Source organism: Setaria italica, chromosome III (genome assembly GCF_000263155.2).
Source record: "Setaria italica strain Yugu1 chromosome III, Setaria_italica_v2.0, whole genome shotgun sequence".
Lineage (NCBI taxonomy): Eukaryota > Viridiplantae > Streptophyta > Magnoliopsida > Poales > Poaceae > Setaria > Setaria italica.
Window position 1 is genome coordinate 8,352,408 of NC_028452.1, and position 12,247 is coordinate 8,364,654.

The 12,247-nt window shown below is 48.3% G+C and overlaps 1 protein-coding gene across 3 annotated transcripts; it reads right to left on the reverse strand.

The window, feature by feature from the left end:
* Positions 1–519: 519 nt before the first annotated feature.
* Positions 520–5,503, reverse strand: LOC101768893 (inactive protein kinase SELMODRAFT_444075). Of its 3 annotated transcripts, none has more exons than XM_004960973.4 (10): positions 5,243–5,503; positions 4,289–4,517; positions 3,890–4,029; positions 3,696–3,790; positions 2,578–3,587; positions 2,207–2,367; positions 1,919–1,995; positions 1,683–1,830; positions 1,155–1,304; positions 520–1,056 (listed from the first exon to the last, which is right to left on the reverse strand). In XM_004960973.4, the coding sequence occupies exons 2-10, from the start codon at positions 4,491–4,493 to the stop codon at positions 859–861; spliced, it is 2,184 nt and encodes a 727-aa protein (XP_004961030.1). In that variant the 5' UTR covers positions 4,494–4,517; positions 5,243–5,503; the 3' UTR covers positions 520–858. The 3 variants fall into 3 exon arrangements, with proteins under 3 accessions (XP_004961030.1, XP_004961031.1, XP_022680831.1); XM_004960974.3 differs by lacking the exon at positions 5,243–5,503 and adding an exon at positions 4,628–5,169; XM_022825096.1 differs by lacking the exon at positions 5,243–5,503 and having other exon boundaries at positions 4,289–4,619.
* Between the last annotated feature and the right edge of the window lie 6,744 nt (positions 5,504–12,247).

Here is a 12,247-nt window from a genome sequence, read left to right on the forward strand (position 1 = left end):
CCGCCTGCCGCGACGGGTTGTCAGCCTCCTGCCTCCCCCGGCGGATCCGCTTCCAGTGACGGCGTCGCCTGCAACTGTCCCCCGCGGCAGCAGCTCCGCCTCTCCTTGATTCCAAGCGACGACTCGGTTCGAGATCCAAGCCGCAGACTGGCCGAGCGGCGTCGCCTCCCCTCGGCGTGGCGGATCGCCGCACCTCGCCTCGTTGAATGGATAAGAGATGGGAGGGGAAAAGAGGGGAGCGTTCTCTCTCCCTGATGACTGCTCTCGCGTGGCGTGGATACAGGCGGCGGGACGGCCATGGGGAGGGCTCTCGCGACAGGCTTAGGTGGAGAGCCCTCTCCCGATAGATTACGCGTCATATTAACCACTCATTGATCACAGAATCAGCATAGCAATGGACTCGTAGCTGGTAAAATGTTCATTGCCATGTTAGTGATCTATAGTTTCAGCACACTTGCGCAATAATGGGCCAGGCCATTTCGTTCAAAGATCTCCAGGATAAAGTGCCGACAAACAAGATTGTTCTTGTAAAGAGGCCCCGTGCAATTGATTATGGTTTCCCCCACAAAATAAGCTACGAGATTCCACGCTAGTATCAAGCAAGCACTATAAACAACCATCGGACGATACATACCCTCTCCTCCTCCTCCATCCATACACAAATATGACCAGGAGCTACTGCTACTGCTGCCATTAACAATCCAGAGCTCTGCTCCGACTACCATTTTCGGCCACTATGCACATGACTTAGTAGCAAAAAGGCCCAAAGAAAAGTAACGAGAGAATGAAGAGGCCGCTACACAAAAAAGGACTATGAATAACACAGACTCAACGGCATCCTGCACAGGGATATAAATGCTAGTATCTGTGAGACAAGTTGTGTCGATCTTGACCCCAGGGGCTTCTCGCGGTCTCTTGAGCACGCTGGGAATCATGTGGAGCTGGGCTACTCTGCTCTTGGTAATGCTGGTGCTCGTTTGGCAGCCGCCAGCTCCTGCTCCCAGCATCGCTGCTTGAATCCACCGCCATGTCACCACCCTCCAGTATGCGGAGGGCCTTTAGGCCATGTGAAAGAAAAGGTGTGAGCATATACTGCAAGTACCAGGAGTTCCTACTTAATGATAGAAAGAACAACATTATTGAGAATGACTAACATGGGACATGCGCGGCCTCAAATGAGGGTCGCGCCTTATGCACAGGTTTGCTGCATGCAACATGCAGTAGACCTCGTTTTCGCAGAAGCGACCTCCTAGGCGAGGGTCAATCAGCTCATCGATTGCATACTCTTCCAACAAAGGCCGAGCCTGTTACAAGCAAATCAAACATGATCAGGGTAAAGAGATGGCAGCGCCCACGAGTCAAAACACAAAATTTTATTTATTTCCAGTTTGAATTTATGACTGATGAACAAGTACAAATATAGCAGTTAGTTGGTTCCATGCCAGTTGGATGCTTAACAAAAATTCTTCAGTCGGTTATGACAAGAGTTAAACACTCCACCAGCAAATAGTTCAACACAGCCTAGGAGACGTTCAACACAGGAAAAGCAGAAATTATCACCACAGAGTGACTTGTAACACACATGGTTATACAACTACAGTAGGATCTTATATTAGCCACTAATATATAATCCAGCATTAACAGGCAGGAAACAGTCACAGTAGATTAACTGGTGATCTTACCCATTCTGTTAAGAATTGCTGGCCCTTCGGTCTGTTAATATCGACAGCCTTCCGTCCAGTGACAAGTTCCACAAGTACAACCCCAAATGAGTAGACATCAGCCTTCTCAGTTATTTGCCCACTCTGAGCATACTCAGGCGCCAGATAACTGCAGATAGTCAAAAAGAGGATCAGATATGAAGAATGTCATCAGTCATAACTGACCATGATGGCAAAGTATATATCAGAGCACTTACCCAAATGTGCCAATAACTCTTGTTTCAACACCCATGTCTCCATCAGGTTGCCATCTAGCCAGGCCAAAATCTCCAACCTGTCATAGTGGTAAAATGACAATTCAACCTCATCATGCAACGACAGTTAAGACTTTCCAGTGACGCCAATGGGAATAACATATTTGGTCACAACTTAGTGACTTACAGAAATTTATATAGAATTTTCGTTTCACATGGTTACAAGAGTAAATTTCGGTGTGTTCATGAAAGTGACTTTCATATATTGTAACAGTGAGCTGATGATCATACCAGAGGTTCAAAATCATGTGTGACAAGGATGTTGTTTGGTCTCATGTCACGATGGATTATACAACCAACCCTGCATTCTTCATGGAGGTATCGCAGACCTCTGGCGGCTCCTACTGCAATCTTTTGTCTGGCAGCCCACTCCAGAGTTTCTTCATTACGACCTAATAGAGTGCAACAAATAGTTAGAGAGGTTAAAATCAAAGAAATATTGCTCCCTTTTGGCCAAGTGTGGCAATAAGAGTTCAGGGAAGAGTATCATAGCACATAAGTAAATGGTTTACTAAGCTATTTGTAAGGCCCCCCCGCCCTCCTTCAAGCAAGGGTGTTTTTTCAAACCCTTATGCATGTACTTACAATGAAAATGAGCTTACCGTAAAGATGTGAATCCAGTGATCCATTGCAGATGTACTCATAAACTAGCAAGCGCCTCTTATTTTCAACACAAAAACCAATTAGCATTACAACATTCCGGTGCTGTGCACAACTTAGAACCTCCACCTCTGAGCAAAACTCAACATCGCCTTGGGAGCTAGCAAGTTTGTGCTGCTTTACAGCAATTGCTTGGCCATCAGGGAGGACACCTCTGTGAACAGAACCATACCCACCTTCTGCCAAGAAATTTGCTTGGGAAAAACCACCAGTTGCAAGCTCCAGTTCCGCATAGCTGAACCACCGTGGTGGTTTCCCAAATACAGGTGTCTTATGCTGACATATAGAACACAAAGGCGGTGGTCCGGGAGGAGCCCTCCTGGACAATGAGACAGCATCTCTCACATTCCCTCTGAAGTTTAAGTCAGACCTGCTTCTTATTGCATTGATTTCAGTCAAGAGATCCAGTTTGGCAATCTTCTCGAGCAAAGAATCTGCTGTAGGTGTCCTTCTAGGGCGATTTCCTAGTAGTCGAGTGGATGCAGGACCCTGTAACTTGTCAACCATCCATGGCTGAAGCGATGAGGCAGCTGGAGTTGAAGCTTCACTCTCAGAGTCCGATATATTAGCATCTGAATGCTGGATATTATCCTTGGTTGCCTCTTTCGTCAAAGAGCTATTCGTATCTGAAGCACAAAATGGAGAAGTGGCAGGGTCAGAGCTTGAGACAGAGGAAGTTCCAGCATCAGTAGTGTCAAACGGAGCTTCCGACTCTGGGCTGCTACTTGGTGTGACAGACGGTCCTTGAATCGAACTCCGCTGCTCATTAATATTACTTGCAGTATTAGAATCTGATGTACTTGGCTCGGGTGGTAACTCTGGAGTTGAATTTGAGTCCTTTTCAGGCTTTCCCACCAGGTTCAACCGAAGAACTTTGGGCTGAGAGCGCTTCATAACTACAATATTGCACTGCAGTTCTTCCAGACAACGCTTCTCCTCGTGTTTCAGCTCCCTGAGCAAGATGCCAACACAAACTCTAGTTAGGGAAAGGGATATGCAAGAGAAGGGATAAAGTTACAGGACACCATCAGCACTGAAGAAAGGCATCGTATGGCATTACTTGTCTAGCACAACCCAGCTCGCGTGTGCTCGCTTTGATTCAGTAGCCACGGTACCAGAAGGTGATCCAGATAGAATCTTGACCTTCACATTTACCTACACAACAATACATAAGTCAAAAAATGAAATGAAATCCAGCTGGCTGAAGATAGTTGGAGTCAGGAAAAAGAAAGGGCGACAGGATGCAAATCAAACCTTGTTGGGATCGTAGACATCACGAAGTTTTAGCATCATCTGAGAACACAACTCAGAGACGTCTGACTTCTGATTCAGCACGGCCTTGTGGCCACTTGCGCAATCCCCCGCAAAGAATGGAAAGCCCCAGAACTTCCTACCTTAAAAGAAGAAGAAAAGAGCATATTCAGCAAGGACAGAACACATGAAAGTTTATCTATGCAAACATGATTAGTTGGACTTGGACATTCAAACCGTACTGGCAGATAGCTTAATGATACAGCAGTACTGCTTGTGTGCAACAAACATTTCAAGGCATTGTTTTGCACTGCTTCTGATTCAGCACGGTTTTGTTCTGCTTGAGTACAGAACAATTTGTTGCGGTACGAAAGCCGAAGAAGAGGGGCCGTATGCATATACCTGAGCTCGGCGGCGGGATGACGACGAGCAGCAGGATGCTGTCGCCGTGCTGGACGACGTGCGTGAGCGCCCACACGACGGCCGTCTTGGAGATCTCCCTCGCGGCGGCGCGCACGGCCACCACCACCACCGCGTCCGCTCCCCGGCCCTTCTCCGCCGCCCTCTGCGGCTGCAGGCCGGAGCCCGCCGCCGCCTTGTTCCTCATCTCGGAGCGCCAAGAACGTAACTCCTGCCAGCCGGTTCAGAGCATCTCCCACCAGTTAGAAAGGGAAAGGGAAACAAACAGAGCACGCCGGAGAAAGCAGAGGCAATGGCCGCACAGCCGCGCCCCCCACCCACCGCTCTTCGCTGGGGGCTTTTAATGCCCGGGGAGGCGGAGACGAAGCGAGGGCACTGCAGGAACAGCGGCCACTTGGCGCTAGTGTCCGGGGCCAAAATCCAACTCACAGGACGCGAGAAAAAACAAGCAAGAAGCAATCAGTCGTGGTGAAAAAGGAGGCGAACGGGGCCCGGGACGCAGCCGGAGGCGGAGCCCCGAGTGGTTGCGGTTGGTTGCCAATGCCACGGCAAGCAGCGCAGGGTGAGGACGCCGAGGCGAGGCCGGCGCTGTAGCCGAGAGATAGCGACGTGGGGGAAGGATGTGGGGGATGGTGGGCGACCACGCTCCGGACCTGTCAGATCCCACAGGTGTGTCCGCCCCCACCGTACCCCAGCGAATCGAGCAAAAAGCGGTTGGATTACTCGGAACAGCTCCACAATTTGGGGATTCTGCTGCGATTCCACGCAGATTGGTTTAGCCAATGGCAATGATAGCCTTGCCTGCTTCCAGGAACCCAACGGCCTCCCCGGAGCAGAGCAACCAACTTGGACGACGGCGCCGCATGCATTTCCTCCCGGAGACAGGAAAGCTAGGAGAAATATGCAAGACAGCAAGAGCAAGAAGCAGAGACCCACCTCGCGGAGCGGAGGACCCGCCGGCAGCTGCCCTGGCGACGGCGGCGCGACGCAGCGAAGAGCTCGATTGCTTCCAGCCGCTGTGCGTGCGTTGACCCACCTCACCGGGCAAGGCGCGTCAGTTCGAGAAAGAATCTGGCCCTAAACTAGAATTGCGAGCTGGGGAATGGAGACGCCATGGAAGAGAGGGGAGAGAGAGAAGAAAACTCCATGGCCGGTGTGCGGTGCGGTGGCGAGCTGACCTGACCTCACCTCCGAGCTCTCTCTCACCTCGCTATTACTACGGATCACCGTCGAACGGCCACCTGCTTGCTACTCGTGGCTGGCTGGCCTGCCCCTCGTCGACCCAACTATTCACGGCTCTGCCACTGCCACAGCGGCCTGCTGCGGTGTCGCAAAAGCACTTGCCAGGACGGCTGCGGTGGGCCCACGGCCGTCCTCGGTGGGCCGGAGAGGCTGCTGACGTGTCGTGGCCCGGCCCAGAGGAAAGGAAAAGCTGCCACTGTGCGAGTGAGGCAGTGAGCTGGTGAGCTGGCACCTGCATGCATGCGGTTGCAGCTGAGCTGGCTGACTGGCTCACCCAAGTCCCAGGGTTGATCTTGTTGGTTTCACTGGCACGAGAGAAGGCCATGCGAGTACGCTGAGGCCTGAGGACGACCAAGATGTCAGTGAGGTGGGAAGAGGCTCTCGTTGCTATGCTATCCTTGCTCGGTTGCTCCTGTCATGTACTCCACTCCTATGTGTGTGCACCTGTACTTGCAATAGTAACATGTGATAGATAAGATACTCCATGGTCCATGCATATGATTGAATATTGATTGAAAGCAGTTGAAGCTGAAGCTCACGGTAGGGTAGTAGACAGTACCAATACTGTGGTTTTCTACCATTCTACGGCAGCAGACGTATGCAGTTGGGAAAGAAAACAATCGACCAAATAATCTTTATAATGGAAACAATCACCCAATTATTTTTCCAAATTTGCCACGTGCAAAGTGCTCGACAACAAAATACTCCCTCTGTCCCAAATTGCATGTTGTTTTTACATTTCTAGGTGTATAGATGCATAATACTATATATGAACCAAAACGACCTGCAATTTGAAACAGACGGAGTATTAAAAAGAGAGTTGATGTCCAGAACGAGATAAAGAAATAGCGCCAATCGTAATGGCAACTTGTATTTTTTTACAAGGGTGCCACATCAGCCATATCATCTTGAGTAACAAAAACAATCATTACCTCCAATCTGCATTATGTTATTCTGCTATGCCCCTAAGGCGGTCTTGAACAATTTCCAGTCACTTGAAAACTATGCCGTTGTTTTATCCGGATAAAATCCCTCTCCTCCTTTATAGCTTGATGAAACTGACGTTGGGATTAACCTAACAGTAGCATTGAAATTTTGAAATAGGCTCCTACAAACTAACAGTGCAAGGTGGAACGACATGTGACATGTCATATTGGATGAGGGGACTCACACATATATCAGGAAGAATTATTTAAAACATACCAGGAAGGGAATGAGAAAAAAAAAAAGGTTGTAATGCCAAGCACAAGAAGCTGGAGTGTGGACTGTGACTGTAGGCTGATGGAAAAGGCACACAGGAGGAGGCACAAATCGCCTGACTCCGAGCATGCCATTGCCAGCCGCTTGAACAGGGACGACAAGACACGCAGGCAGGGGATATCAATCAACTCAAATCCACCTTTACCCTTTTTCTTTACACACGTTTCCCGCGCAGGCCGCCGGGCCTTGGAGCAGCAGGGCTACTGTGCCAGTGGCATTGCCGTAAATAATCCCCACACAGGTGTGCCTTCTCTTCTCTTTGCAAGGCGCTGCAACTGCGAGCATTACTACAAGAAGCTCTCAACCACTTGACGCCCCCAGAAAAAGAAAAGGAAAGGCGTCTGAATTCGATGCGTTTCGAAGGGCGGGCGGGCGGGCAGCTTTGAATTCAACCGCTCGTCCTCCTCCTCCTCCTCCTCCGAATTGAAGGCCTTTGCGCTTAATCATGGCGCTTTACGGACTCGCCTCGGCGATCGCGTCCGGAGCCATGTTTGTTTGAGGCCAAATAGTCACATTAGTCCCTGAACTTTTGCCCGTTGGTCAAGTTCATCCTTCAACTTCTACAAAGTCCAATTTAGTCCTCCAACTTAGTTTTTCAGATCGATTTTGTCCCTCATCCATGCTAGATAGCCACGTAGGTATTCCACGTCACCAACCCGACCACATGTTCCACGTCATTGGTATCAAAATGTCATGCATGCCCTTGTTCCCTTTGTCCTCCTTCCTCTGGCTCCATCTGATTCTTAAGTTGCCGCTGTCTGAAATCCAACATATCACATATGCCATCAGCGACGGCGGCGGCCAGTGGAGGCAGACCGCGGCGAAGGCCAGTGGGGCGTTGCCTATGGCGAAGGCTAGCTCAGTGGCCTGGTTCGCGCATTCCCGCACCGAGCAACCGTCGATGCGTCCGTCCGATTCACTCCGCCAGGCTGTTCCGCGCTCCTCACCGGCCACCCGTGTCACTCCGTGTGGGTCCCGAACTATGCCGCTATCTTGCGTACTGTCCACTGGCTGCTCGCGGTGCGTTGCTAGCCCTAAGCGCCGCTCTACCTTGCTACCGCCTACCGTTCGAGAGCACGGAGACAAATCTCTATCCTAATAGATACGAGGTAAAAGCTACATATACTTTATGTGAACAAGCGGATTCGGTACAAAATTACTAGATGAATTACAAAAGAAATCAATTTGACAACCAATTAAACTCGCAAAATTCCAATTTAGGAGAAAATTGATGCCGAACCTCTATCTCTTCACGTCTGCGGTCCAATTCCTCGCCACCATGGGTTCTTCCTTCACTGCCTAGTGTCGATCTGTTCCCGTATACCACGAGCCATCGGCGGCATGGTCAATTTGGAAGCATGGCTACGGTGGAGACCGGACATGGAAAAATGAGAAGTTGTTCACGATGCATAGAGGCTGTGGTGGACCCAAAGGTGAAAGTGCCGTATGGACTTTTAATATGTGTAGCAAAACTCTAACATGCGGGTTGGTGACGTGGAATGTCTACGTGGCTGTGTCCAACAAGGATGAGGGGTGGAATTGAACTAAAAAAATTGAAGTTGATTGGACCTTGCAAAAGTTAGAGAACGAACTTGACCTACGAGCATAAGTTCGGGGATGAATCTGCCTATTTTACCTTTGCTGGAAAGAGGTGCCATCGCTCTCGGTGTTCTATTATATTTTTCTGTCCCCAAATCTTACTTTCAACTGTGTGCACGATAGAATAGAACACTGGGTCTTGTTGTTTGAAATTTGAATAAACCCCACTCCCTCGTAGTAATACATTGGGATTGAGGTGGAAAATGAACTCTCTCTCTACCAACCTCTGCTAATACGCGTGGGTTGGAGGAGATTAGTACAAAGGATCCGAACAAAGCTAAGCCTATTTTCCATGGGATGGAGGACAGGAGGAGACGGATTGTGCATGTCGCATACGAACGTGTGCGGTGTGCCGCGCCCTATAATCCCAACGTGTGGTCATATATGAGGGCAAAGTAATTAGTATCGGCATGATGGTGGATACTAGTGTCTTTCGGTAGTCCTTTTGTTCTATTATAAATACTCGTCGGTGACGATTCAGACTTTGTAATTTCGTTACTTCACACGGTAATAGTGGAAAAAATGATGGTGGACGCTGGACACCAAACTCTTGCCCTCGACATGAATGGAATTAACAAGTGCGGGGCTGGCTGCCCCTGCTGCTTCTGGCGCAAGCGCAACCAAACAGGCGGGCGTGAATTGATTGCCCGATCCGTCCATGCATGCAGGGGGACGATCCATGATCAGGATGGGGAGCTCCCCGCCGCACAGGCGGCACAGCAACAAGGTTGGTTCGCTGGAAATAACTAGGCCGGCCCGGGCCCAATGCAAGCAGCAGCAGATGATTAGCATGCAAAAAGGCCGTGGCGGCGTGCATGGAGCAGCAGCGGCAGCTTTACTTTTGCTATTCAAATTAAAGGTGCGACACTATTCCACTCCTGTAGCACTGGTACTAGGTTGATTTGGCCATTATAGTTAGTGAACTGATGAACGCTTTGTAGTTGGGAGAGACAGCTGACGATCGAGCTGAGCTGTGTGTGCGCCCCAACTCCCACCAGCATTAATTCATGGGGATCATACATATCTACCCGTCGTTCCTGCTATCTCATCCCAGTTCCCAGCCCAACCTTTGGACGATTGGCTCATCTCATCCCACTCCACAGTCCACTCCACGACTACAGGAGAGCTACCTCAGGACCATCGACGGAAAGGTGCCGAGTACTGGTGTGTGCGTGTCACGGTGTCAGCTAATTACTGTCACCTGCTACTAGATCATCAGCAGATCGATCAGCTGCGGCTACCAGTGGACAGTGGTTACCAGCTTGTACGGAATGCATGCACGCTTGGCAGCGGCAACGGAGTGATCTTTCAGATTCGCTGCCGGCAGGACAGCCTACGAGGCTGCGACCGTCATTAACTCCACAAGATTTGCAGCCAGCAACCTTGGATTTCCCCACCTGCCTCGCAGAGTTCCAGTGCCAGCCTTGACGGCTAACAGAGAGGAACGAGCAAAACACCAGACCTGCAGCTACCTACTGGGCCGATTCAGTAGATGAGATGGGCCTCGCACCAATAAAAGGCCCGTAGAGTTTCGGATGTAGCTATTCGTTCCCACTTTTTTCCCCTCAAAATAATAATAATAAAAAAGCTATTCGTTCTCTCCTCCCTCTATTCTTCTGTTTCCTTGGCATCACATCCACGCGCTCAATCGGTCATCATGTCTCTCTCATCGCCGTGCCGATTGGCCTCAGTGGCCATCGCACGCGGCCATTCGCCACCACCCACTCCGTCAGCCCTCAGCCGCGACACCGGGCTGCCTGCCACCACTTGGAACTAGCAACGACTTGACTCAGGAAACCACTTGAGCACATTTCGATAATTCGCTGTCACCCAACACCAAATTTTCTTTCAACAAAGTTCCTAGCTAGGGCCCTATGTCCATTCTTTGGACTGCACAGCAGTTTCTAGGATGGCACCAGAACAAAGCCTCTCAGAATTTTTCACCTGCTCAAATCTCAGAGGAACCGAATGGGAGCAGGGAAAGAGAAAGCACACAGGTCCTAGCTTAACTAGCCAATACCAGTTCAATACAGTATATTATATTACAATAAAAGAGCTATGACAAGCCTAATATAAGAAGATGTAGACATTTAGCAAGGAGATATCGCGCGGAAAGCCGGATTTGTTCTTGCAATAGAGTTTTCAGCTATTACAAGCCTAACTCAAACTCAATCATGAAGTGAAATCCTTCCAACTTTTTGAAGCGTCAACTTGTTACTTTTTATCCTAGAACAATCTGTTTTGTTGAGGGAGAAAAGAAAGCAACGACAAGAACCTGACATAGCTACACTGAATACTGGTGGTGTTGGTTGCCCCACAATCTCGAATCGATCCGCTGATGCAGCAGACATGACGCTCTGCTCTGATCAAGTGGGAAAGCAACGGTGAGCAATAAAAATGCTAGTTCACTGGACCGATAGCATATGCTTATCCAAGATATAGATTTCACAGAATCAAACCAAAACATGTGCTTTCCGTATATATAAGGCTAATTTTACTTGTTCATCAATTCAAACAGAATAAGCCTCAACCATACAGTTATATTCTGAACTAGCACATGATCTCCCACAAAAAAAAAATAATATCAATGCAGAGAAGGATTGTAGGTATCAGGTAGTATATCAAATGACAGGATATCACAAAAAATAATCCAAAACAGCTAAAAGAATAACTTAGCTCGTAGTAATAGGATGTTGCCCTTAATACAAGTATGCCATGACTGATTACTCAAAGGACCGACTAGTCAATGGTTAGGCAAATAGTAGTATCTTCTTTGTTACTACCCTGACGAACTTTAAGAGCTCTCAGATGTAATTAGCTCAGTGAAGAAAATTCTTCTAAATTGTCAGCTTCAACTAATGATTATAAACTTGTCCTAGAAGAACCTTCTGAGAGGGAAAAAGAAACTGTGCTGACTATCAATGGATAGACAAATAGCAGCATCTTTTATCCTTTCTTATGCTGACAAACTCGAACACTTCAAGAATTAAGATAAAAGATCATTTGAGCAATAACAAGATTTACTCAAAAAAAATCTAAATTGCCAGCTTCAAGTTGCTACTGTTCCACAGACATGTCCTAGTACGAACTGTGGTGGGGGAGGCTGAAAGGGCAAACAGTGAAACCCTGAAAACTGATGGTCTGAGTTGTCCCCCCACTATCTCTAGGAACTGTTCAGCTGATGCAACAGATTAGTTTCTCCGGTCACAGTGGGCAAGCAATTGCGACAGCAACAAAAATGATAGTTCAATTGACCAATAGCATAAACTGTAGAGGGAGAGGAGAAAAAGGGTAAAAGGTGAAACCCTGAAAACTGATAGCCTCGGTTGTGCCCCACTATCTCTAGGAACTGTTCAGCTGATGCAGCAGATTAGGTTCTCCGGTCACAGTGGGCAAGCAATTGCGACAACAACAAAATTGCTAGTCCAATTGACCAGTAGCACATCCCAAGATCCAAAGCAAGGAACTAGCACATGAACTCCCACAGAAGCCCATAATATTGATGCAGACAAGGATTCTAGTTATCAGCTAGTGCATCAAGTGGCAGAATATTGAGTATTTGCCCACAGAAAAACAATTCAGTACAACTAAAAGAATAAGTTAGCTCATGGTAATACAGTGCTGCCCTAAATGCAAGTATGCCGTGACTGATTACTCAAAGAGACGAACTTATCAATGGATAGGCAAACAGTAGTATTTTCTTTACTACCCTGACAAACTTTTAACACTCTTAGATGCAAGACAGGATTAACTCATGAAGAAAATCCTTCTAAATTATCAGCTTCAACTATTGTTTATAAACTTGCCCTAGAAGAACATTAGAGAGGGAAAAAGCAACAG